Source organism: Protopterus annectens, chromosome 8.part0 (genome assembly GCF_019279795.1).
Source record: "Protopterus annectens isolate FY-2018-M chromosome 8.part0, PAN1.0, whole genome shotgun sequence".
In the NCBI taxonomy this organism is placed as follows: Eukaryota; Metazoa; Chordata; order Ceratodontiformes; family Protopteridae; genus Protopterus; species Protopterus annectens.
In genome coordinates, this window is record NC_056741.1 from 1530532790 (window position 1) to 1530557856 (window position 25067).

A 25067-nucleotide genomic window follows, 5' to 3' on the forward strand; every position below is an offset into this window, starting at 1 on the left:
GCAGCTGGCCCAAAAGGAGGGACAGTGAGCTTTTCCAATACAAAGTTAAGGTCCCAGGCTGGAGTAGGGGATCTCCTGGTGGGGTTTTGGCCCCTCTGAGGAATTGCTTTAGCAGGGGGTGAGAGTAGAGTGGTGGTCCAGTATTATAATGTGCTGAAATGGCAGAGGCATGAATTTTAACTGCTGAGAAGGAAAGGCCCTTGTGGAGCATTTATGTTAAGTACTGAAGATCCCAGCGGTCAAGTAGGCGTTAGAAAGACATGTGTTGAATGGGCATGCCTTCATTGAAGGTTGGGCGTCGGGCTGGCAACTCTACACCATAAAAACCAACTGCCAATAATTAGCGGACCGTAGTTCCGCTGTGGCAACCCCTAACCGGGAAAAGCTGAAAGAAACAAACTGAAGAACATGCGGTAAGCTGGGCACGTTTGTGCCCATCCCGAGTTTGGCTCCAGGAACAATATCTTCTCCACTTTTCAGCATAGGATTTCTAGTACTAGGCCTCCTTGCCTCCAGAATAACATCTGGCACCTGCTTACTGAGAGATGCTATTGGAGAGCTCAAGGAATTATCCAGGCTGCAAGGTTCAGGGTTTGAAGCTGAGGGTGCAGAATCTGGTATGCCTGCTGGGACAGCAGGGAAGGGGTCTGAAGCAGGTGCCATGATTCCAGCAGTGTCATACTGTGCAAGAGGGGGGTACCAGTGTTGACGTGGCCAGTCTGGCGCAATCAGTATTGTCCTTGGTTTGTCATGTTTGATCTTTAGCAGAACCTTTGAGAGGAGAGGCAGAGGGAGAAAGGCATAAACTGAGAGGCTTTCCCAGGTAAAGGACATGGCATCCACTTTCTAAGCTTGAAGTCCTTGTGCAGAATTTGTCCAATTGGTAGTTCTGAGGAGAGGCAAAGCAGTCTATCTCTGGATTCCCCCATTTGTTTCTAAAGAGGTTGAATATCTTTGGTTCCAGTTTCCACTCGTGTGGGTCCATGAGATTTCTGCTTACGTCATCTGCCAATTAATTTAGCCTGCCTGGCAGGAATTGAGCTTGTAGGTGCACTTGGTAGCTCAAGGCTGTGTTCCACACAGCCATGGCTAGTCTGCAGAGAGGGTACAAGTGGGTTCCCCCCTGCTTGTTTATGCACCACATAACTGTGGTGTTGTCTGTCTTTACCAATAATTGTCCTGGAAGAATGTGGCCCTTGCAAGCTGTCAGGGAATTCTGTACAGCTAACATTTCTTTTTGGTTGAAATGCAGGTGCATCTGTCTCAGGTTCCATTTGTCCTGAATGCACTGCCCTGCCAAGTGAGCCCCTTGTGGTAGCAGGTCTCTGCCTACCAAAGGAACTCTTGCCTTTATACAAAGAATGATAGGAATCCTTTATTCTAGGTCCTGAGAATGTTGACACCATAGGCTTTTTAGATACCACTGAAGTTTCCTCATATGCAGTCTTGCATATGGAATTAGCAGAATGCAAGAGGCCATGAACCCCAGGGCATGCAGGATTTTCCTTGCAGATAGCTGGGTCTGTGTGGCCAGTAGTTTGAAGCAGGTTGTCAAATAAACTTGTTTCTCTGGAGTGAGGAAAGCCATCTGGGAAGTTGTATTCAAGCTTGTTCGCTGGAATACAATTTGTTGGCAGGGGACTAGGTGAGATTTCTTTTCATTTATGGTGTACCCCAATGAGTTTAGAAGTTTCTTTACAAATGCCAGAGGTTTTAATAGCAATTCCTGGCTTTCTACCTGAATCAGACAATCCAAGTATGGGTATATTTGAATATTTCTCTGCCTACAAAATGCAATGGCTGGAGCCTGGGCACAGTAGATAAGTCAAAGGGAAGTGCAGAGAACTGATATTGCATGGAGCCTGCTCTGAATTTCCTGCAAGATTTCCTTATTGGAATGTGCAGGTAAGCTTAAGTCTAAGGTGGCCAACCAGGCATCTTTGCCTAGCACAGGAAGCAGCTGTTGAAGTGTTAGCATTTTGAATTTTGGGATTACCAAAAAGGTGTTTAGAATAGAGGTCCATGATAGGATGCCAGGAGCTGTCTTTTCTGGGTACCAGGAAAAAAGTCTTGAATAAAAATCTTCTTCTTTCTTCTGCTGGGACAGGTTGAACAGACCTGATACTTAGAAGAGAGAGAACCTGCTGTTAAACCTCTGCCCACTGATCTGGAGGTAGGTCTGGCCAACCGTTTGGGGTTGGTAAGGTGTGGAAGTGGAATCTGTATCCTTGGAAAACTATTTAAAGACCCATTTGTCCTGGGTAATGAGTTCCCAGTTTTTTGCAGGCAGTAGAGCAGGGTTTGGAAGAGATGAGGTTAAGTCATCGTGACATTTTTCCATGGGGGGGGGGGTGCCTTACTACTTCCAGCTTTGGAAGTGGGAGCCCCTCACTGCTTTGACCTTTGTGTACCTTGAGTCTGTGGCCTAGGTGATCTGCTGTTTTTGGGTTTGGACTGAAAGCCTGAAGAGACTGGAAAGGACCAATTCTTAGAAGGCCAATGCCTACTAAATCTGGGCTTTAACAGTTTACATAGATTTAGCTTTTTCCTCCATCTTTTTAAGAACTTCTGCTTTGTTGCCAAACAGGCAGTCTTGGTTTAAGGGAGCATCTAGTAATTTAGCCTTACCATGAGATCTGGCAAGTTTTGCTCCTTAAGCCAAGCATGCCTTCTAAGTACAGACCCTTGAAAGCAGCCCTGTAAGATGCTTCTAAAGAGTAAAAACCACATTGCAAAGTATGTTTACAAACTTGTTCAGCAGAATGCATTAAATCCTGTAATTCTTTATGTTCAGCACAGTCAGGAATCAACATCATTTTAGTAGTCCATAATATGCTGATACTTTAGCATATGAAACTGGCAAGTTAAGGCCCTAATGGCCAACGTAGCACAAGTGTATACCTTCTTCCCCCATCTGTCCATGGCCCTGGAATCTCTATCAGAGGAGGCAGTAGCCTTAATGCCTTTTGGCCCTTGGGAAATGGTCTCTGGATCCGAAGTAGGATTCTTGAAGAGGAACTTATGAGAGTCAGGTACTCTAATACCAGTCAGGTTTTCTGGGAGCTGGAGATAAAGTGTCTGGGGCCAGGCTAGATTCCAAGAAGGCGTCATCTACAATGTCCAGAACAGACGGAATAGCTAAAGGCCTGTGTTGAGGGAGCAAGAATTCCCTAAGCCTCTTTTTGGAGTCAAAGTAATCCTGGCTTTCCCAGCAGAAATGCTCCCTAAGAGAGTGCAAGGTTTCACCAAAAGAAAAATCTTCTGGAGGGGAAGCAGAGGGAATGGAATCCTCATACGTGGATAAATCCTGGTAATAAGAAGAAACAGAAATTTCAGAATCCTGATCAGAAGAATCAGAAGGAAAATCAGTTCTAGGTCTCTTAGAGGGGGGAAAAGTGATAAGGTCTTCAGACATTCTAATCATTTGTTTTTTAGGCATATGGGCCTGACCATGCAGTTTGGACGTCGGTTTTCTAGGTGTGGGTCGAGTTTTAGGCCTTGATGAAGAAGATGGCATCGGTTTGAAATGCAAATCTGTAGGCCTGAATACACCCTCAGAAGCCGGTGCCTGCACAGTGGCTCCGGGCCCATCCAAGTTAGATACATCCGCAGGTTCCATAGTCTAAGAAGCATCTCGCGGCATACCAGACTCCGACTGGGTTTCAGTAGAGGCCTGCGAATCTGAAGTAGTGGGTATCAGGGGCTGCGAAAGAGCCTCACTGAGTACCGGCGAACTGGGGCTAGCTTAACAGAAGTGTCGTTGGCAGTTTTAGACCTATGCGGTCTGTCTTTACATTTTTTTTGGAATGTCAGTAGTCGGATGGCTTACCCAAGCCATTTCTGGATAGTTATACAGGGTACCAAAATAATTTGCTGCAAAAATAGACAGACGACCAATAGTTTAGGGGTTGAATAAGGCATAAAACTGACAGCAAGGGACGTCATGGTCTGGGCCTAAGAAAGGAATGCAGTACGAATGAAAACCTTTATGAGGTATTTGCTTTCCACAAGTAATACAATTGTTAATGTTTACTGACATTGGTTAAGAGTAAGAAAAAGGACTTAGCTTTTTTGAAGACTTCGGTTCTGAAACTCGAAAACAAAAATTTCAGGATTCTGCTGACCAGTACTTGTGAACTGCTTTTGCTTCGGGCACCACGCGGCAAGAAAGACTGATGTAATTGCGTCGGCTGCATGTTTTATACCCCTGACGACTGGACGTCATGGAAGAAGAGAGCATATGATGCAGAAATCCAAGACTTTGATATTCAGGCCGGCTGAGGGCTACCTGGGAGGGTGGCCTAATGGTTAAGGTGTTTGCCTTACAAACACAAGGTGTGGGGTTTGAGCCTCAAAGGGATAATTGGCTAGGCTTAAAATGGCTCACAAGGGCAGTTAGCTTAGTACTAATCTATGAACCTATGATAACCCAAATGTAATGACTGCAACAGTGAAACACTAAGAACATCCTGTTCTCAAGGAGGTAGAAAAATGCCCAGAAAGGGATGAAAGACTTTCAAAGCATGAAAAACCCTCAGTGGATAACGGACAGTGTCCTTTTTGGTAATCCAAAATTTTCTGGAATAAAAACCTCTCTTCCTGAGCAGGGGACACAGTCTAAATGGTGAAGTGGACAAAGAGAATGAAGCACCTCAAAAAAAAAAAAAAAAGAGAGAGAGAAGAAGCGGTCCTCAAGCAGGTTGACTGATGCCCAGAAAGGGAGAATAAGACTTCCAAACTTTGAAATATCCTTGGTGGATAATGGACAGCACCCCAGAGTGCTATGATCCTTAACTAATTTAGAGGGGACAAGAAAAGATGAAGCAACAAGGGGATCTGGCAGAGGGAAAGGGGTATGAAATTGTCATATGGAGCCTGGCTTGTCTTGAAAAGGAGGTTCCGGAGAAATAGGGGTCTGTGTAGCTCAAATAGGAAGTACATGTCTAGAACCCTTTTTATCCCTGGGTGGAGGGTGAGACTGTCTGCGAACAAAAGCAGATTTGGAAGGGTAATTCCGATGAACCTTTTTAACAGGAGAAGCAAACTCCTGCAAAGCTTTGCCATTATCCTGGAGCGATTTAAAAAGTTCAGCAGCAGCAGCACCTAAAATATTTTTATTATCCAAAGGAACATCCAATAATTTGTCCTTAATGTCATCAGGTAAAGCCTGAAGATGAAGCCAAGAGAAACATCTCATCACAGAACCACCAAGTGCAGCAGCCCTGGAAGAGGCATCAGCTGCACTCAACAGAATGGCGGGCAACTTGAAAGGTAGAACCAAACAAGAAAAGGGCTGAAGTATTCCCCTCAGAATCAGAAAGGCCGGAAATCAAGGTTTGCTAAAACATCAGTTTGGCAATTAGTAGCCCTAAGAGAGTGTGTGGTAGCAATATAAACCTTTCCACCCAGCCTCTCCATACCCCTAAGGAAGCAACTTGGTAGATGGCAACAGCTAAGGTTGGTCAGTGAAGGCAGAAACCACAGAAGGATCAGCAGAAGGGCATTTATACAGAGATTTACATTCATCAAACAACTTGCAAAACCGGTCAGGTTTTTTGGGGGGCTGAAGGTCAAGAATCAGGGGTAACAGAAGCTGCTGAAAAGGTATCCAGGAGGGAGGAACAGCAGAAGGCTTAAGAGACTCATATGGAGGAGCTCATAATACCTCTTCTGGATAACAAAAGCCTGAGAACAATCCCACTTAAGAATTCCATGAAATGGGAAATAATGTACCCAAAGGAGAGTTCTTCTAAAGAAGAATCTGAACTAACAGTATCCTCTTCTTTTGAACCATAGTCCAGGGTGGAAGGGATCTGAAGAGTACTCTAGTGACTATTCCCCCAAATCCTGATCCTCAGAGGAATCCATCCTAGGTCTCTTAAGACGAGTGGAAGACCAATGAGGGTCCCCCCATGTGGAGGCTTTAAAGCCACTAAAAAATTAAACAGACCCCCCCCCCCCCCCAAGTAAAATCCTGCCTTTCTCATTGGGGACTCAAATGCAGGGAGATTTTTAGTTTCTTTTTCTGCAGGATGTGACCCGAAAAAAAAAAAACATGGGAGGGTCAGATCCTTGTTGACACTCAATAAGCTTAGCAGGGATCGCCTTCCTCATTAAGATCTACGGAATCCCCTTAGATCCCTCAGATATGAATCAGAGGTTCCCCCTTCAATGTTCGGAACAGATTGCTGAAAAGCCTCAGACGACTTTCAAGAAGTAGGATCCATGCTGGCCTCCAATGGGGTTGCAGCAAAGAAATCTGAGGCAATAACTGACCAGTCCCTCCAGGCTTTCACTACCCTTGACAGAGACATACAGCTGCTGTCCAGCTTGCTCCATATCAGACCTGATGTTTTGGACCCTTTTCTTGGCTGATGGCTGACCCTCAGGACAGGAAGACTCTGCCACATCACTTTAAGCCAACAGCTTAAGATGCTGGTTTTCAAGGTAAATAGGCAAGGAGGACAGACAACTACTTAGGGTCTTGGGTGACAAACATTTGGCAGATAGAACACCATGTACGGTTGTCAGAAGCACCCAGACAGAAGAGACACTAGTTGTGACAATCTTTATGGGGAATCTGCCTCCCATACAGACATTTTCCCTTTCTGGATGGCAAGAAACCAACACCACAAAAAAAAAAAAACGGAAGAACCCCAACGGGGCATTTATCTGAAAAATGGCTCAGTAACCAGCACAGAAGAAAGGCATTCAGACAGATGTTCAATGATGGTTTTTGGACTGGTAGCAAAAAAGTTCTGAAGTGTACTTGTCCGTATGACTCCATGTCCTACACCTTGTACAGGGAGCATGCATGTTGACATGCGGCATCTGTAGATACTAAACACTTTGGTATACTGTCCGGAAGTTGGCCTTAGCAGTTGATCCCTTTGTTAGGAATACTGAAACAGTGATATGGAAGACATCAATAAAAACATAACTCTCCATGACGTATTTGAACAAACTGAATACGTGACGAAAAGGAGCTTCACATATGGTATCACCAATTCATGTACTGATATGCTCCCTACACAGGATTCAATTATCTACACTATAGAGGACAACCCTTCATTACTACTCTAAATTAATTTAATCTGAGCAGGGCATCTATATGGTATCATGCTAAAAAAAAAATCAGACTCTCTGTGTAGAACTCCTGAACACACTTGTCAGCAAATAACTTGCACAAACAGCATAGTTCAGCCATCCAGGACTAAAGGCGATAACAAATGGGATAAGTCTAGACTGGACACCTACTCAGAAACAAGCTTAAAAAACCTGTGCAGACCAACAACCAGGATTTAGAGCTTAGGAAGTGACCAGGGCATGGTCAAGCCACATAGAATATGTGGCCTGTCCAGTGGACGGAGAGATTTACTGATAATATGGCACATTCCTGAAATATTGCAAAAAAGGAAAAGAATCCAGGACCTAAATAAACACAAGTGACAGAAAATGCAGTTACAGTAATTCCAATACAGCAAGGAGAGCAGCTAAACTGAATGGCCACGTGTTTCGTGGGTTATCAATAGCACTAAATATGTAGGAAGATTACATGGACTGGAAAGTGCCACTGTTGAGCCACTTGCATCCAAGAAAGATAAGAATGGCTCACAGCAATAACAACATTCAAACGTTTTATGAGGGAGACAGCCTGACTATATGAAATGCCTTTATCAAGGGAGGTCAAATACACACACACACACACACACACACACACACACACACACACACACACACACACACACACACACACACACACACACACCTGATCCATCAAATGGAATAGCATACTGCCAGAAACACTGGCTCTCTGGCATACACAAAAGCAGAAAATAACATCTTTGAAAGTAGTTAGAAACGAGATAGCATAACTTAACAATGGAAAAATAGCCATAGTTTACAAAAGCATTCCTTTGTATGAACTGCATGATTGTTTACTGAATATGGGGTAAACAAGTAGCTACCAATGACACTGAACATACCATCATTGAAAAACTTACAGAAGTTTAAGGTGAAATCTGCTTAAAGAAAATGCATTTTAGAAACCATTGGTCAACTGTTTACATATTTATTTACCACAGAGTGAAACTGTGCCTGCAGAACAGATTCTAAGGTTTTTTTTTTTTTTTTTTTTTTTTAAAGAAACCTACATATTTTGTCCATCTCTTCAAAAAATGAAAGGGAAAAGATAAGCCTATTTCACATACTTGTCAGATTAACAAAGCTAATGGCAGTAAAAGATAAGGCAATGCTGAACTTTTAAAAGCTTGCCGGAAGGCATACAACAAAAAATATCTATTAACTCAAAATGGCTGAAAATGCACACAACTAGGTAAGACATACTTACTGATAAAGTAGTCTGATGTATAGCGAGAATCTGCGTAGGGGGGATTCACACCACTCACTTGAAATGGCTTCTGCTCTTCTGAAACACACAAACATAAAACCACCAAGAAAGACAATTCAGTAAATGGAATTATACAGTTAAAAATGTTTCCTACAAATGCATCTCCAAACACTGAGGCCCTTAAAGGTGACTGGCATAATGGTCATGGTGTTTACCTTACAGACACAAGGTGCAAGGTTCGATTCTCATATGGAGTAATTGGCTAGGCTTAAAATAAGTGTAGTTAGCCTAGTACTAATCTATGAACCTGTGAACCTATGGAAGCAGATACTACATGGTCATCAGAAAGAATAAAACAATAGGCTCATAGGAAGTTACTAGGCAATTGGCCATAGGATCTTTATAAGCCTAGCCATGTTATACCTTTATTCCCTTATTGACCAAGTTGTATGGTCTAGATTTGCAGTGAGAGTCTATGATCAGCAACAACTGGCCTTATCCAAGAGGGACATAGACAACTGGATGGGAGACCATAAATTTAGCCCAGGGGTGGCACCAACGTTGCGCTTAAATAGGGTCATTGAGTAGCTCTGTTTTATGTGAACTGGGAGTTTGTTCTTGCAGAGTGGCAATCTCTGGGAGATGTATCAGTCTCTCCAGCATGTCCTGTTGATTTCACAGGTTAGATTAAGATCCCTAGAGCTAGTGAATCTTGCTTGCAAATGTGCATTTACATTAGGGCAGGGCCAAGACTGTTCTGTAGGTCAGGCACAAGTCACCCCTCAGCAGCCTATAAGATTCAAGAGTACAGTGACAGGGCCTTCAGTCTGTCCATATAGGTCATGTGTTGAAGGCCCTGAAATCTGAGAAACCTCTGGAGGTCTCTCTAGCTGCTGCAGGTATCTGGTGAGGTACACACAGAAGGGAGTGTTGTACTCTATTAGTGGTCTGATGAGGGATGAGTACAAGGGAGTTATAGCATCCTTAGCTCTGGATGCAATGCCCTTACTTATGAGATGTGCAACACAGAAGGCCCTCCTTACCACTGTGGACACGTGATCAAAGTTAGGGTTGCTATTAACCTGCGTTCCCAAATCACTCACCACAGGGTTTGAGAAGAGGAGATACTGTTAATACTGTAATTTAAAAGGGACTTCCCCTTTTCTGAAAGGGATGATCAAGTCTGTCACTTTGGCACCAATCATTTGTTTGTGTAAGCCTTTTTTGTAGTATGTCAACATCATTTGGGGACTCAATAATTGCACCCAGTTTGCAGTCGTTGGCGAACTTGGTAAGCCACAGGCAGTCTATTTTCACTTGGACTTCTGAGAAATAGATTCCAAACGGCAGGAGGCCCAGCACAGATCCTTGCGGTACACCACTGGCAACTAGCCTGCTGGTAGAGGAAGAATCCCCAACATTGACTGTATGTGTTCTGTCGGTGAGCCAGTTGACTACCCATCTACTGATCTATGGATCAATTCCCAGCTGGGTGAGTTTCTCAGTGATGCCCGAGTCGGGGACTGCGTCAAAAGCATTGGCTATCAACATAGGCTATATGTATGGTTTTGCCTTCATCCAGGGCTTTGATGACATTTAAGTCCACCAGGTTTAATGAGCATGATCTACCCTTAAAAGAAGCCAAATTGGGTCAGGTCAAGAGTCTGAAGGTCACCTGTGTCTTCATTGACAAGGTCCATGATGATTCTCTCCATGGCCTTGCAGATAAGGCTGTTTAGGCTTATGGGTCTATAGTTCCCACGGTCGGTTGATGGATCCCCTTTGTGCAGGGGAATTACTGTTGCCATTTTCCACTCTGTTGGGACAAAGCCTATACTTAGACTGTGGTTGAAGAGCGTAGCACATGGTTCCACTAGGTCCTGTTTTAGACCATTTAGTAGGCAAGACTGGGATGTTATCCGGTCCCATAGAGGCTGTCTTTTTGGCCATGGTGTGCAGTTATGACATGCTCTCTGGAGATGCTGGGTAGAGGACTGGTGACAGGTATGCTTTGGGGTATGTCTGATGGGCACAGGAGGGTGAAGTTTGTGCCAGATCTATCTATTAGCAGGTTGGCGATGTCCTCAGGGACAGTATGAGTGGTACCGTCCACTACTAGTTCGGCACAATGCAGAGTCTTCCCTTCTGACGTAGCTAAAGAATGCCTTGTGATTATCCTTAACTAGAGATGCTAGTTTAGCTTTATAATTAGCTTTAGAGGACTTTAAAGATATCCAATTTGCCTGTTCAAGCTGTGGAGTCCTTCCTCTGCTGAGTCAGTTCTGTCTTGTTCCTGGGTATTAGTTTGTTCTTCCTCTTGTATAACCTACTTATGCTCCATGTTCACTAGGGTGGCTTATTTTTTTTTTGTGAGGACCTTGTTTCAATCCATTAAGGCACAGTCAAGTCTATACATTTATACAGGTGTTTATACAGGGCATTTGTGTACACCTGTGTCTAGGAGTCACTGCTGACGGTGGTAGCAGGGGTTTGAAACTACTTATGTCACTGCTTAGGCGGCTAGATTTTGCTGTGAAGAAATTTTTCATACTTTTTGTTCTAGGGAGAAGTCAAGTATGATCGTTACTTTTGAACGAGACTGATTTATGATCAGACCTTACCAGGAGGGCACCACACAGGGGGCTAGTGCAGAGACCCCTATGTTTGCGAGTACCAAGTCTAGGACATTTGAACCCCTTGTGGGTATGCAGACTATCTGCTCCAGAGCATTTGCATTAAAGTTCAGGAACCTTATGGCGAGTGTGTTTGTGCTCATATACAACTCCCAATCGATGCAAGGATAGTGAAAATCACCCATGACCAAGGTGTTTGGCTGTATAGTGAGTGAGTGACTCAAGTAGGTCCTGGTAGGCAGAGTGGTTCTCATGGTTCATGATGGGGGACCTATAGCAAACAATGACATGGAATGGGGAATTTGCCTACAGTTAGTTGGACTGCAGTAGCTCTAGGGAGTTATACTGTTTGACAAGTCTTTAGTATTTGTCTTTAATGAAGATGGCTACACCTACGCCTTTAGTTCTTTCCCACTCATTTTGGAGGTCTGAATTTGTGGAAGGCATTGCAGCCTTGCATGACCACGGTGCTCTCTGCAGCCTTGGACCACATCTCTGCAACTGCACAGACATCACATTTTCCAAGGTAAAGAGTACTTCCAGTGAGTGCAATTTCCGATGTAGACTCTTAACATTAAGCAGCATAACCCTGAGTTGGTCTCTAGTAGATGTTTTTTGCATAGGAATTTTATGACGACATTGCCTAAATAGGCACTAAGGGGAAGGCAAGTACCTTTGCCAGTAACAAAAAAGTCAAGAGGTGACAGATGAAAATTATCTCTGGCAAAGCAGCGTGGCCTGTCAACCATATCTTCCCAGGCTGACAGGCACTGGATTCCCCTGGACTAAAACCAAAAGCTAAGCCAATTGTTGAAGAGAAAAGATTACAGAGTGAGCCACTAAGTGTGCGTCTGTGTGTGTCGTTGGGGGGGGGGGGCAAAACTGAACAAGTTGTTTGATACCGCTTGACCCAGACAGTTTAAGTTGACAAAATGCCCATGAAACATGCAGAAACAGTCAAGTCATTTAGCAACAAGCACCTGCTGGCAGCTTGGATAATGATCAGTGTTGTTGGGAAATGGTAAGTTCTGCCACAATCTGATTACAAAGGTACTGCCCAAGTAAACAATAAAAACATAGCTAAAACCTGCACTGTTCAAATAAAAACATAGCTAAAACTTGCACTGTTCACACTGATCAGTTTACTTCTATGGGACACTGAGAATTTTATTTCTAAATGCATGTTTGAACATTTCTAAATATATCAAGGTGTGCTGTGCAATTATTTACAAGTATATATTTTTTTCAAACACCTTTATTGAATTAACACTTGTGATACAGGCAAATGTAAAAAGTAATCAAACTACATTAGCGTAACATTATGCTTTACATATACTGCTATATATCATATAACCTAAGCAAAATGAAATAAAATTATTCAATTCCTGCCTTTTTTTTTTTTTTTTTTTTTTTTTTTAAGAAACATCTTTAGTAAACCATCACTTGCAACATAAGCAATCATACATCAATATAAAATGAAAACAAGCCACACCGACAATTCTAGTCGCAGGTGTTTTAATATCACAAACCACTCTGATTCACAGTTGCAAAGATACACTATAATCTACTCTATCTTTCTCACTCAAACATTACATAACTCATTTAAGTCCTGCAGCCTTTTAGACCGCATTCCTCCCTTGTATGTATTGTTTCCACAATTCCCACATTCCTCCCTTGTATGTACTGTTCCCACAATTCCCACATTCCTATCGTTTCCTATGTTGTTTGCTCCTCCCCTTTTCTAAAGGGCTCAATTCCAGTTGTTTTATCTCTATTACTATATTCTCTACTTCCGGTACAGCTGGTTTAGATTTTGATTTCCATTTTCTATTAATTGCTTTTTTGACAGTCACCATTTAGACACAGCAAGGCCTTACCACGTCTAGGCAATTTTGAATCTGTATCATACCTCAGAAAAAATCATCTCCCTCGTCAGACCAATCTGCCCACCCAGCATCTCAAACAGTGCATCCTGCAGGGAATCCTTAAAGTCCACCAATTCACCACACTCCCAGAAAATATGCTCCCAATTATCAACATATTTTTGAGTATTTTTTTTAATAATACATCAGGTATGTTCTTCCTTGCCAGAAAGTTTGAAACATGTTATGTTTGGTCTATAAATACAAAAATTGCCAACAAACCATTTAAAACTTTGAAAAGTTGCACCACATCAGACATCCTATTCTCGGTGCCTGTCATGGAAGTTATGTTTCTCTTCATGCTTCTTTCACGAGACACACAAAACGATGCAAGTAGTGGGTACACGCATGTTACAATGTATCAAGATATCTGAACAAGTAACATCTTATGAATATACGTAATGTTTAAGGCACTCAAACTGGTTTACACTTAGTTCTGCACTTAGTACATGCGTATATTTTCATTCCACAGAAGCAACCAACAGAAACAGCAGTCTCAAGCAATTCAATTTAAATACTGTCTTTTTATATCAGCTAATTTAGAAACAGTTCCTAAAGGCAGCAGGTTAGTTGCAGGACAGATAACCCGGTTGATGTGTATTTTTTCACCTTAAGGCCGTTTCTTCGGCATTTCATATTTCACTGAAGAGTTAATGCTCTTTGCATGTATGCAATTCAAAATGTATGGTACTAACTGCTTTGAACTGTAAACTGTTTAGCACTATGAAGCTACAGCAAACTTGAGTATTAACACCTCCAATTCACTGTGCAAATAGCATGGTGCTAGAAATGTCTGCTGCTTACTAACATCAAGAACCTTATTTTGATTTATTTCCATTCAACATATCAGTGCACTATGGGCAATTTTTTTTTAAATTTTACTTGTAATTTATAACTTCATTAACCTATATGAAACTAGATTATATTTATAATAATGTAAACTACTTTCATTCATTGCGATACTAATTTGCGGGGTTTCCATTTTCTATTCTAAACTAATCTTATCACATTTTCATGTGTATAAACATGAACGTTTTCTTCCCAGGTATTCTGACAAAATGCTCTGTTTTTTTACAAGGCCTGTGGTCTTTCTGAAAATTAATGGTTAGTGTGATGCGAGACAGAGCAACAGTTTTTCTTAGTGGAATTGTAGCATGAAGGGAGATTATTTACATCTAAGATAATTTCTTTATTTAATTCCATTAATTCCATAGGATGTCTGGAAATTCTCTTTCTTCGCTCACTGGGAAATAATTTTACAAGTAAACATTAGTGTGTTATAATCTAAAGTGAGAAGGCACTTTAGACTGCAGTAAGCAAGGACAAAAACAATCCTTAGACTGGAGCGCAACAGTAGAACAGTGCCAGCTGACAATGAGCCCACACATTGCCTGTCTTACTAAATCTGCAATCAGAACTTAAAACAGAACGATGCTGCATCCGTATTAGAATGCTAATATGCAACAGGATTTAATGACCTGAGTTACAATTATTTAACCTTTATTATAACCATTTAAATTATTCCAGGTTGCGGGGAAATGGGGGTCTACAACAGCAAGAGAAGGGTGCATGGAGAAATAAAGTAGATGAAATTCAGTCCACTGAACAAAGCCACACCCACACAAACCAGCAAAACCCCACATCTAAACAGGATATACAGACTCCACAGGAGCAGGTAACAGAAAGCTGAACTGAAGAGCCAAGAACTACAGCAAATGTTGCTACATCTACAGGCATAACTAGGGTGGAGCAAACAGGGGAAGCAGCCTCAACTGCAAAGTGTTAGCTTCATTTAGAAATAAATGCCAGTATTGCATCTGAGGTCAGGACTGCAGCCCTGTAGCCCACCATGTGTGGCATAAGCTGTAGCAGCTACTCCTTAAAAAGGAGAGATTTTTTTTTTTTTTTTTATCCTCAGCTCTAGGAAGACAAGCTTGCTTTTGCTCCTTAACAAAGTTATGGGAGTCACAAGATCAAGGGACAGTACTGTGCACAAATACAGCTAGCTACACCACTGACTACATCATTACATTGCAAAAAAATTGCACTCAGAGAAGCAACAGGTGAGAAACTGACTGATAACACCATGCAAATTATATGATGCCATGCAATGATCATGAGCAATTCAGGATACAGTGTATAGCATGTTTAAGTCCGACATAGCTGGACAGTACTGCAGGATTTATGGAAATCTCTCCACATGTGCAGCTTAGCTCCCAAGAGTTTTATATGAAGAACAAGAAAAAAAAAAAACTTGCTTCATCCAGCTAGGTCATGGCAGCATAGTAGACATGCTCCACTTAAACACACTTGCTTCATGTCACTGATTATCGAAGCTGGACCTCTGGCACAAAATTTCATTTTCTTTGAATGGAAAGAGCAAATGAATGCAACAGGGACCTATAAAAATATGACCAATTTCTTGTCAACAGCACCGAAAATGGCTAATGAGCAACACCCAGGAACCAAAGTATCAGAATAAGAAGTTATGTACCTACCATAACGTTCCATGTTAGTTGTCTTCTCTCGCCTTCTTTCTTGCTTGATGGGTTCGGAGCCGATCCTCGGCTCTGCTTTAGCTCGAGAACTCCTTTTACCAGCTCGAGGCAGCCCCATATCCCATGATGCAAGGCAGTAAGTACCCAGATCTCGTTTGTTGACAAAGGGCAATAACACCAAGCATAAAATACTTCCCAAAGGAAGAAGAAACTTACAGATGGAAAAAAAGGACCAGGTTTGAATGGTCTTTAGCATAATAGTTTCTTATACAAGGTCTGTCCAGGCCAGGGGGAAGGAGGGAGGGTCGAAGAAAGAAGGCGAGAAGACAACTAACATGGAACGTTATGGTAGGTACATAACTTCTTAATGTTAAGTTGTCAATCTCGCCTTCATTCTTGCTTGATGGGACCGTCCCTAGCACCTCTATCCTGGGTGGCTCAATGGAACAAACTCTTGAGGACTGTAGAGCCAAAACTGGCTCTGTCCCTGGAGGCCAAGTCCAATTTGTAATGGGAAACAAAAGTGTGAGGAGTGGCCCAAGTGGCGCTGCACAAATAGTGTCCAAAGGCAGTCTAGCTTGAAAGCTGTAGAAGTAGCTAAACTCCTAGTTGAATGTGCTTTAGGTTTTGAGCACAGCTGTTTTCCCCTGATCGATAAATTTCAGTGATGACCAAGAAAGCCATCTGGACAAAGTCACTTTAGAAACAGGAAGGCCTTTTTATTATCCGCATAGGAAACAAAAAGTTGATCAGATTTTCTAAATTTTTGTTCTGTCCAAATAATATCTAAGCTGACGGTGGACGCCAAGATAATGTAGCTTTTGTTCAGCTCTATCTGAATAGTTAGGAAAAATACAGGAGATCAATGGATTGATTCAGATTGTTTTTGAAGCGACCTTAGGTAAAAAGGATGGATTAGTTCTCAAAGATACTCTGTCTTTGTGAAAAATCAAATAGGGGTCGAACCGAAAGAGCATGAAGCTCAGACACCCTCCTGGCAGATGTAATAGCCACTAGGAATAAAGTTTTCCAAGAAAGATATTTCAGGTAACAAGAAACAGCTGGCTCGGGGAAGAATCAAGGATGTCAGCACTAAATTTAGATCCCACTGAGGAGGAGGATTCCTGATTGGAGGCTTTAGTAGGAAAATTCCTTTCAAGAAGGCCCTGCAGAGCCTATGGGACATAATATTATGATCTGCTATCCCGACATGAAAATTAGAAATAGCAGCCAACTGAACTTTGACTGTGGAAGAAGAGGAGCCTGCATGAAAAATCTCTGCTAAGAAGTCCAGAACTGCCTGAACAGGGGCAGTAAAAGGATCAATATTTTGGGCCTTAGCCCAATAAGAGAAACGTTTCCATTTGCTTGTGTAAATCCTCCTGGTAGAGGATTTTAGTGAATATGATATCTCTAACTGGGTTAGAGATCAAAGGAAACCTGGCTAAGGAAGAAGTGGAGCAACCATGCTGTGAGGTTGAGAGAAGGGATTGACCGGTGCAGCTGACCGGATTGGTGAATCAGTAGATCTGGCACTGGGTCCAGATGCCACGGCTGCACCAAAAGGTGATGATGGAGGAACGGGAACCAAACTTGTCGAGGCCAGTAAGGGGCAATGAGAATCAATTTGGCTCTCAAAACGGTAGCTTTCTGGATCACCTGAGGGATCAGAGGAAATGGGGGGGAAGGCATAAAGAAGTCCCTGGGGCCAATCCTGGGTCAGAGCGTCTCTGGGGATGGCCTGATAGAGGAAGAGGCTGAAGAAGTCTGGACATTTGCTGTTTTGGGGAGTAGCAAATAGATCGCAACATGGACGACCCCATTCCAGAAAAATCTCTTCCGCTATGGATTGCTTGAGAGACCACTCGTGAGGCATGAGAATATCTCTGCTCAATCTGTCCGCTATAATGTTGGTTTTCCCAGGGATATGCGTTGCTACCAGAAACCGATGAGAGGAGATCGCCCATTGCCATAGTCTGAGCTTCTCGACACAAGGGGTAGGACTTGGTTCCGCCCTGTTTGTTGATATACCAAACTACAGACATGTTGTCTGTGTGGACTGCAATTGTCCCTACGGGAAGAAAGTCGTTGAGGGCTTGCAACGTTAAAAGCACTGCTCTCATCTCCAGGACATTTATGTGCAGATGGTACTCGAGCGGTTGCCACGTCCATGAACCATCCTGCCCTGATAATGACCCCCCCACCCGATCAGGGAGGCATCTGTGGTGACAGTGGCTATCGGGGACGGAGGTACAAAGCATCTGCCTTGGTGAACCTGAGACGATGTGATCCACCAAGCAAGATGTTCTTTGCATGTTTGTGTCACCAGAATCTGGTGACGATTGGGAGTTGCTGGTATGACCACTGTGTGAACAGCATCCACTGAAGAGGCGCATGTAGAATCGAGCCAGGGAAGAAGAGTAATGGCCGCAGCCATGAGACCTAATACTTTAGAACCATTCTGGCCTGTACTTTCTTGCTGGCCAGAATGATCCTGACATGAGTCTGAATGTCTGAAACTCTTTGTTCTGTAAGGGTAGCTGACATCCGAACAGTGTTTAAGTTTGCGCCTATGAAGGTAATAGACTGGCAGGGCGATAAGGATGACTTTTCGAAGTTGACTGAGATGCCCAAATGAGAACAAAGGTCTATTGTGTAATTCCTGGCTTGTATAAGCTGATGCCTGGTGGTGGCTGACAGGAGCCAGTCGTTGAGATACGGAAACACCTGGAATCCTTGACGTCTCAGGTGAGCCGTGACCACTGCCATGCATTTGGTGAACACTCTGGGGGCTGTAGTGAGACCAAAGGGCAGGGCTCTGAACTGGAAATGACTGGACCCCAGGCGGAGAAATCTCCTGGAGCGTCTGTGAATTTTGATGTGATAGTCATCCTGAAGATCTATTGAGCACATCCAGTTGTCCTTCTGTAAGAAGGGCAGAATTGACTGAAGAGTGACCATTGAATCTTGTCTTCCTGACAGACTTGTTGAGTCTGCTGAGATCCAATATTGGTCTCCAGTCTCCCGTCTTTGGGGACCAAAAAGAACCTTGAGTAGATTCCGGGCTCTGAATGGTCTATCGTAACTGGCTGAATGGCTCTTTTTTGCAGTAGTTTTGCGATTTCTAACTCTGCAATGTCCCTTAGACCGGGTGGTACGTCTGGAAGGGAACTTGAGGGGAAGGGACTTTCCTCGAAAGGAATTATGTAACCCTTGGATATGATCGACTGTACCCATCTGTCTTGAGTGAGGGAATGCCAGGCTTCTGGGTACAGTGATAATCTTCCGACTGCCTCCAAGGAGGGGCAGCCGGGCAACACCTCAGGGATGCTGAAAGGGCTTATCAGAGAGAGGCTCCCTGTTTCCCTGGTTTTCGACCCCTCTGCCTCTAGAGCTGCTCTGTTGTTGTTACCCCTCTGCCTCTAGGGGTAAACTGACCACGTGAATCCGCGTGACTCCTTGGGATTTACGGAACCACATCTTACCACCCTTCTGTCCTTTGGGATAAGGCCTAGAAGGGGTGGAAAACGGACTCCAACAGCAGAAAGAGTCTTGCCGTCCTGCTCACACCTGGTCAAGGTCTCCTTCACCTGAGGGCCAAACAAAGCTGACCCATCAAAGGGAGAATTTGTGAAGGACGCCTTAAAGGGATCCATAAAATCACATAGCCGCATCCAGGCTTGGCGTCTAAGAGCCACACCTGTGCCTGCGGCTCTACTCCATCCGCAGCATAAGATATTAGCCGCATGGAGGAGTTAGCAATGGAATTGAGGGTTCCTAGCTGCGAAGCAATCTTTTCTTGAGCCCCTGCAGCTGTAGGATCCTGAACTACTTCTCCCAGCTCCTTCAGGATATCTCTGGAGTCTGGTGAAGTGACAAAGATAATTCAGCGAGCATAGCAAAGGTCGCTGAGGAAAACATCCGCTTGCCGTACCTATCCATGGTCCTAGAGTCCTTATTAGGAGGATGGACGGGCACGGAAGGATCTGCAAGTTCCTTTTGGTGGCCGCAGCCACCACCATGGCATCAGCGGGACACCCTTGGTAAGGAATTGTTTGTCACTAGGGGCAGTGATAAATTTAGAAAGCCTCCTAGGGACTGGCTCTACAGAGTCAGGAGCTGTCCACGCCTTTCGTGCAATAACCTGCATAAGGGGTCGAAGGCGGAGACACCCAGGAGGTGGAGGGCCGAGATCCAAACGCCTCTAGGTATACTGACTCATCCTCAGAGGGATTGTTGGTGGGCCAGTTTCCCTCTGTTTGAGAAGTTCTAGGATGTCTGAAAAGGAGACATCCTCAGAGGGGATCTAGGGATCCCTCTGACTCATCAAAGTCAGTATCCGACGTGACAGACTCGGGAGTCTACATGCTTCCTCTAAGAAGACCTTTTCCGAGGAGGATGTCCCGAAACATCAGGAGAATCCTCGGAAGAGGGGAAATTCCCAATGGGGAAACCTGAGGCGGAGGATCTCTGGGTCCTGTAGCAAGAGAAGTGGCAGAGATGTCAACAGGTACAATAGAGGGAGGAGCTACGGAAGAGACTGCTGACTGATACCAGTGGCCAGTACACTCTTCATCACCTCGAATGCTCCTCCCAGGCAGGTCCGAGAGAACCCGCTCAAGAGCTAGGAACTCCAGGGACCAGAAGCATCCGAGGCAGATGTCGGAGCCGAGCTCACCAAGGCCGAGGCTCCAAGGGGAAGAGCGGGTTCGGACAAGGGTCCGATGCCACTCACCCTCGGAGGAGACCATGGAAGCCCGACCACGAATCCCTCTAAGGAAGAGGAGATACGAGTAGAGGCTGAAGGAACAGAAGGGGGTTATCCGTCCTCCAGCCGTAGCAGTAACTATGCCCGAAGACTCCAACTCCAAGCTCTGGGGTAGAGTTGAAGGAGGAACTGTAACGGGGTGTGGACCAACAGTCGTCTGCTGAGACGGACTGTGAAGCATTTGGGCCAGTACCTGTGACTTGAGCAATCTGCTGACCACTCTCTCTAGGTCATGGTCAGACAACCTGGATGACCTTGAAGATCGGCTCCGATGGCTCCGTTCCGACAGAAGAGGTGGCACCAAGGAAGGAGCCCCCGCCCTCTTCCGGGAAGGAGCCAGCGGACCCGACACTACGGATCCTGTCGGAGCCGATTTCTCGGAGCCGACAGAACGGGCCGATACAGCCACCAAAGTAACGGTGTCGGAGCCGATCGGGCCGACACCGGCGCTGCCACATGGGTGTCGGAGCCGATCGGAGCCGACATCGAAGTGACAATACAGTTTCGCACCGATGGCCATCGGTGCGAAAGGCAATCAAGCCAGAATCGGCTCCAGCGGAGCCGATCTCGACTCTGCACGGTCGGAAAGGCCGAGGCCGCAGGCTTAGAAACAGAAGCCTGGGCCTTGGAAACTCTTGCTGGTTTCGGTGGTGCCGACTTAGCCGGAGAGCCCTCCGGCTTACCCCTAAGAACCAGTTTGTTATCTCTCCTGCAGGACTCTCTGGCTGAAGGAGTGACAAATAGCACAGGAGTCCTGCAGGTGAAGAGGGCCCAGACAATACAGGCAAGAAGTGTCACCGTCTGTCAGAGACATTTTCTGACAGCACGAGTCACACTTCTTAAAACCTGAAACCCTCTCCTTTGACATGGTGCCGACACAAAACACACACACACCAGTCAAAATAAAATTAAATTACACAAAATACCAAAAGGTATTCTATAAAAACACCAACACACACACCCTAACAGGGGATGGGATAGGGATAACTAAGAACAAATTCAAAAGACAGGGAATTTCTGTCAGAAGGGATAGAAATTAAATTTAAACTATAAAAAATTAGTTTTTGACTAAAAAGGGGCTTGAAAATCACAAAGTGAAACAACTTACCAGGAGCTGGTAAAAAGAAGACCTCCCAAGCGAGATCTGGGTACTTACTGCCTTGCATCATGGGATATGGGGCTGCCTCGAGCTGGTAAAAGGAGTTCTCGAGCTAAAGCAAGTGCCGGGTCCGGGCCGAGGATCGGCTCCGAACCCATCAAGCAAGAATGAAGGCGAGATTGACAACTTAACATTAGAGAGATTTGTCCTGTACTTGAAAAGCATCATATTTTTTTTTAGATCAGCTTTTTACAGGGTAATAAAACTCCAACCAATGTATAATATCAGAGAGTATGTAGAAGGAAAAAGTACAGTTGTGTACACTTACCATAAATGTAGATGTTCGAGTGTATTTCACTGTTGCAGTCATCACGTATGGATTATCCGGCTCCCGGTAGCTCCCAGCCGGCCCGAATACCAGAGTCCTTGGTATATGACGTCGGCTGCAGCTAGTTGTAAAACTGATGTCAGAACATCGAGTATAAAAGGGAGGCCGCCGACGCCATTTCCTCAGTTTTTCTTGCCTTAACTGTCAGGAGCCCCCAAAAGAAGGCTAACCCAGGAAGGTAGCACCGTGGAGACATGTCATACAAAAAATAAAAATATACATAGTCTGTGCCTTAGGAAAAAAAGGGGGAATGGAGGGTAGGAAACCAGGACTGCAACAGTGAATACATTTAAACATCTACATTTATGGTAAGTGTACACAACTGTACTATGTTCTCTGTGTTTCACTGTTGCAGTCCTCACATATGGGTTGATTCCCAAAACCCAGGAAAAAGACAAAGGCTGGAGGAAGGATCACAGATTAAGGGTTGGTAAGAAGACCCTGCAAAACTGCAGAGGCAAAACCAGCCCTGGATTTAGAAAACAAAGGTAGACTGTAATGCTTTGTGAAAGTATGGACAGAAGACCAAGTAGCTGCTTCTAGAATGTCCCTAGTAGGTATACATCTCAGAGGTAGAGGCTGCTCTGGTAGAATGGGTCCTAATACCCTGAGGGGAACTTTCCCATGCTGCAGGTAACAAAAGTGAATACAATGAGCAATCCATTTGGAGATGGTTTGTTTTGAAATAGCTTTACCCTGAGCCCCAGAAGCAAAACTAACCAATGACTGTTCAGATTTTCTAAAGGATTTAGTCCCAAGTAAAATCTCAGCTGTTTATGCACATCAAGAGAGAGTGCAGAATCCTTTCCCCTTTATTCTGGAGATTGTTGTAAAATGTAGGCAGGTGAATAGACCAAAGGGTCAAACTGGAAACTACCTTAGGCATGAAGGAGGGATTAGTTCTCAGAGAAACTTGATCCGAGTGAAAAATAATGAAAGGTTCTACTGCCATTAAGGCTTGCAGCTCAGATACCCTTTTAGCTGAAGTAATAGCTAAAAGGAAAGCAGTCTTCCAGGAGAGAAGCTTCAAATCTGCAGAGGTAGCTGGTTCAAAGGGAGGCAGAGTAAGTTTTTCCAGGACGAAATTAAGATCCCAAGCAGGAGCAGGAGCTCTTCTGGGAGGTCTAAGATTACTAGCTCCCCTTAGGAACTGTTTCAAGGGGTGAAAAAAAATGGGTTGCTCAAAAAGAACAATGAGCCGAAATTGCTGAAGCATGAATTTTGATTGAAGAAAAGGAAAGTCCACCATTAAGCAATCCTGCTAGGTAGTCAAGAATGAGGGAAAGAGAAGGATGAGAAGAGTCTTCTCCTTTAGCCTGCATCAAAGAGCAAAATCTCTTCCATTTATCTGCATAGGATTTTCTGGTGCTAGGCCTCCAGGCCTCATGAAGAACTTCAGCCACCTGTTGGGAAAGATTTAAAGTATTAGACAGGCAGTTAAATGCAGAGTTTGAAGATGAGGATGAAGGAACTTTCCCCCTTCCTGAACCAACAGATCTGGTACCAGGGGAATATGCCAAGGCTGAGCCTGTGAAAAGCTGCCAAGGAGGGGATACCAATGCTGCCTGGGCCAATCTGGTGCTATCAGAATAGCCTTTGTTTTTTCATCCGTTATCGTTAGCAGCACTCTGGGAAGAAGAGGCAGAGGAGGGAATGCATAAACTGAGAGCGGTGTCCATGGGAAGGACAACGTGTCCACCCTTCAAGCTTTGTTGTGAAACTCCCTGGTTCATAAGGTTGGAAGGAGATGATTGGTGTGAGAGGAGAAAAGATCCACTCGTTGGGTGCCCCAATGATGAGTGATGTGATGGAAAATGTCCGTGTTCAGTTGCCACGCGTGAGGATCCAGAACAGGTCTGCTCAAATGATCCGCCAAGAAGTTCATAGGTTGGTACTAGGCTATCAGCCCTAGGGCCTATACAAGCCTAGCCATAACAATTTCCTGGCTATTTCTTCCCACACTATTTACTTCCCTGGACTCCTGCTCTAGCAGGGCAACTGACATGATCCCAGTCAGAGTTTAGCCTCCCTGGGAGATACAGGGCTATTAGATACAAGTCCATGGATGTTGCTATGGACCATAGTCTCATGCTTTGTCTGCACAAGGGGTAAGAGTGAGTTCCCCCGTGCTTGTTGATGTACCACGACTGTGGTATTGTCTGTCCTGATCAGCAGAGTCCCAGGATAGAGTAGGTCCTTGAAAGCCAGCAAGACCTGCTGCACTGCCATCAATTCTTTTAAGTTTATGTGCAGATGAATCTGCTGGTTGCTCCAAAGTCCCCTGTATGCCCCTGCCTTCCAGATGAGCCCCCCCCAATGCAACATCTAAGTCTCCTGTATGCCCCTGCCTTCCAGATGAGCCCCCCCAATGCAACATCTAAGTCTCCTGTATGCCCCTGCCTTCCAGATGAGCCCCCCCCAATGCAACATCTGAGGTGTCTGTGGTGAGAGTCTGGCTGGTAGGCGGAAAGGCAGACCCTTGTTCTGAGAACAGGCTGTCGCCCACCAGAGGAACTCCATTTGTAGGCAGGGAATCAGGGGAAGAATCAAGTCCTGTGTGTGTTGACACCAAAAGATTCTCGAGGTACCATTAAAGTTCTCATATGCAGCCTTGCATATGGGATCATCAAAATACATGAAGCCAAGAACCCCAGTGCTTGCAGGAATTGTCTTGCAGAGAGCTGGGTCATGCTTGCCAATTTCATGAAGTAAGCCGAAAGATCTTCTTGCTTCTGTTGATGGAGGAATACCATCTGGGTGGCTGTATTCAGACTCGCTCCCAGGAAAACAATCTCCCTTGTAGGAAGCAATCTTGACTTCTTTTCGTTGAGAGTGTAACCCAAAGAGGCGAGAGTGTTCTTCACGAAATCCAAATCCTTTTCTAGCACAAGAAGGCCGGAGTCATTGAGAATGTTTTCTTTGGAAAGCTGGCTTAAAACTCCCCAATTCAGCAGAAGAATGCCATTGTTTAGCCCTTTGAAGGGCAGAGCTTCTGCCCTCTGGAAGATCTGAAACCCCTGGGCCTAGAGCGAACCTACTTGCCAGGATCAGGGAAAGACCAATTCTTGGAAGGATAATGCCTACTTAACCGAGGAGGCTGAACCTAAAGGAAATCTTTAGCAGCTTGCATAGATTTTGCCTTATCCTCCAACTTCTTTAGTACCTCCTCAGCCTTATTACCAAAAAGATTGTCCTTGTGCAAAGGAACATCCAGCAATTTAGACTCAACAGGTTCAGAAAGAGGCTGCTCCCTGAGCCAAGCATGCCTTCTAATTACAGAACCAGTGGCTACTGCTCTGCAGGAAGCCATGTGTCAAAACCACAATGAAGTGAATGCTTATTAACTAAAGTGGCAGAATTCAGTAAGTCTTGTAAATCTTTGTTCTCCGTCATGAAAGGAATATCTCCA

The 25067-nt window shown here is 44.4% G+C and overlaps 1 protein-coding gene across 4 annotated transcripts in view; it reads right to left on the minus strand.

Moving 5' to 3' along the window:
- ETS1 (ETS proto-oncogene 1, transcription factor) overlaps positions 1 to 25067 on the minus strand; it is a 281582-nt gene that overhangs the window by 115174 nt on the left and 141341 nt on the right. For 3 of the 4 annotated variants that reach the window (XM_044081106.1, XM_044081103.1, XM_044081105.1), the window contains one exon: positions 8351 to 8428. The exons of the other annotated variant lie outside the window; for it this stretch is intronic. In XM_044081106.1, coding sequence (XP_043937041.1) covers positions 8351 to 8428 — 78 coding nt within the window. The remainder of the gene's footprint in view (positions 1 to 8350; positions 8429 to 25067) is intronic. 4 annotated transcript variants of the gene reach the window in all.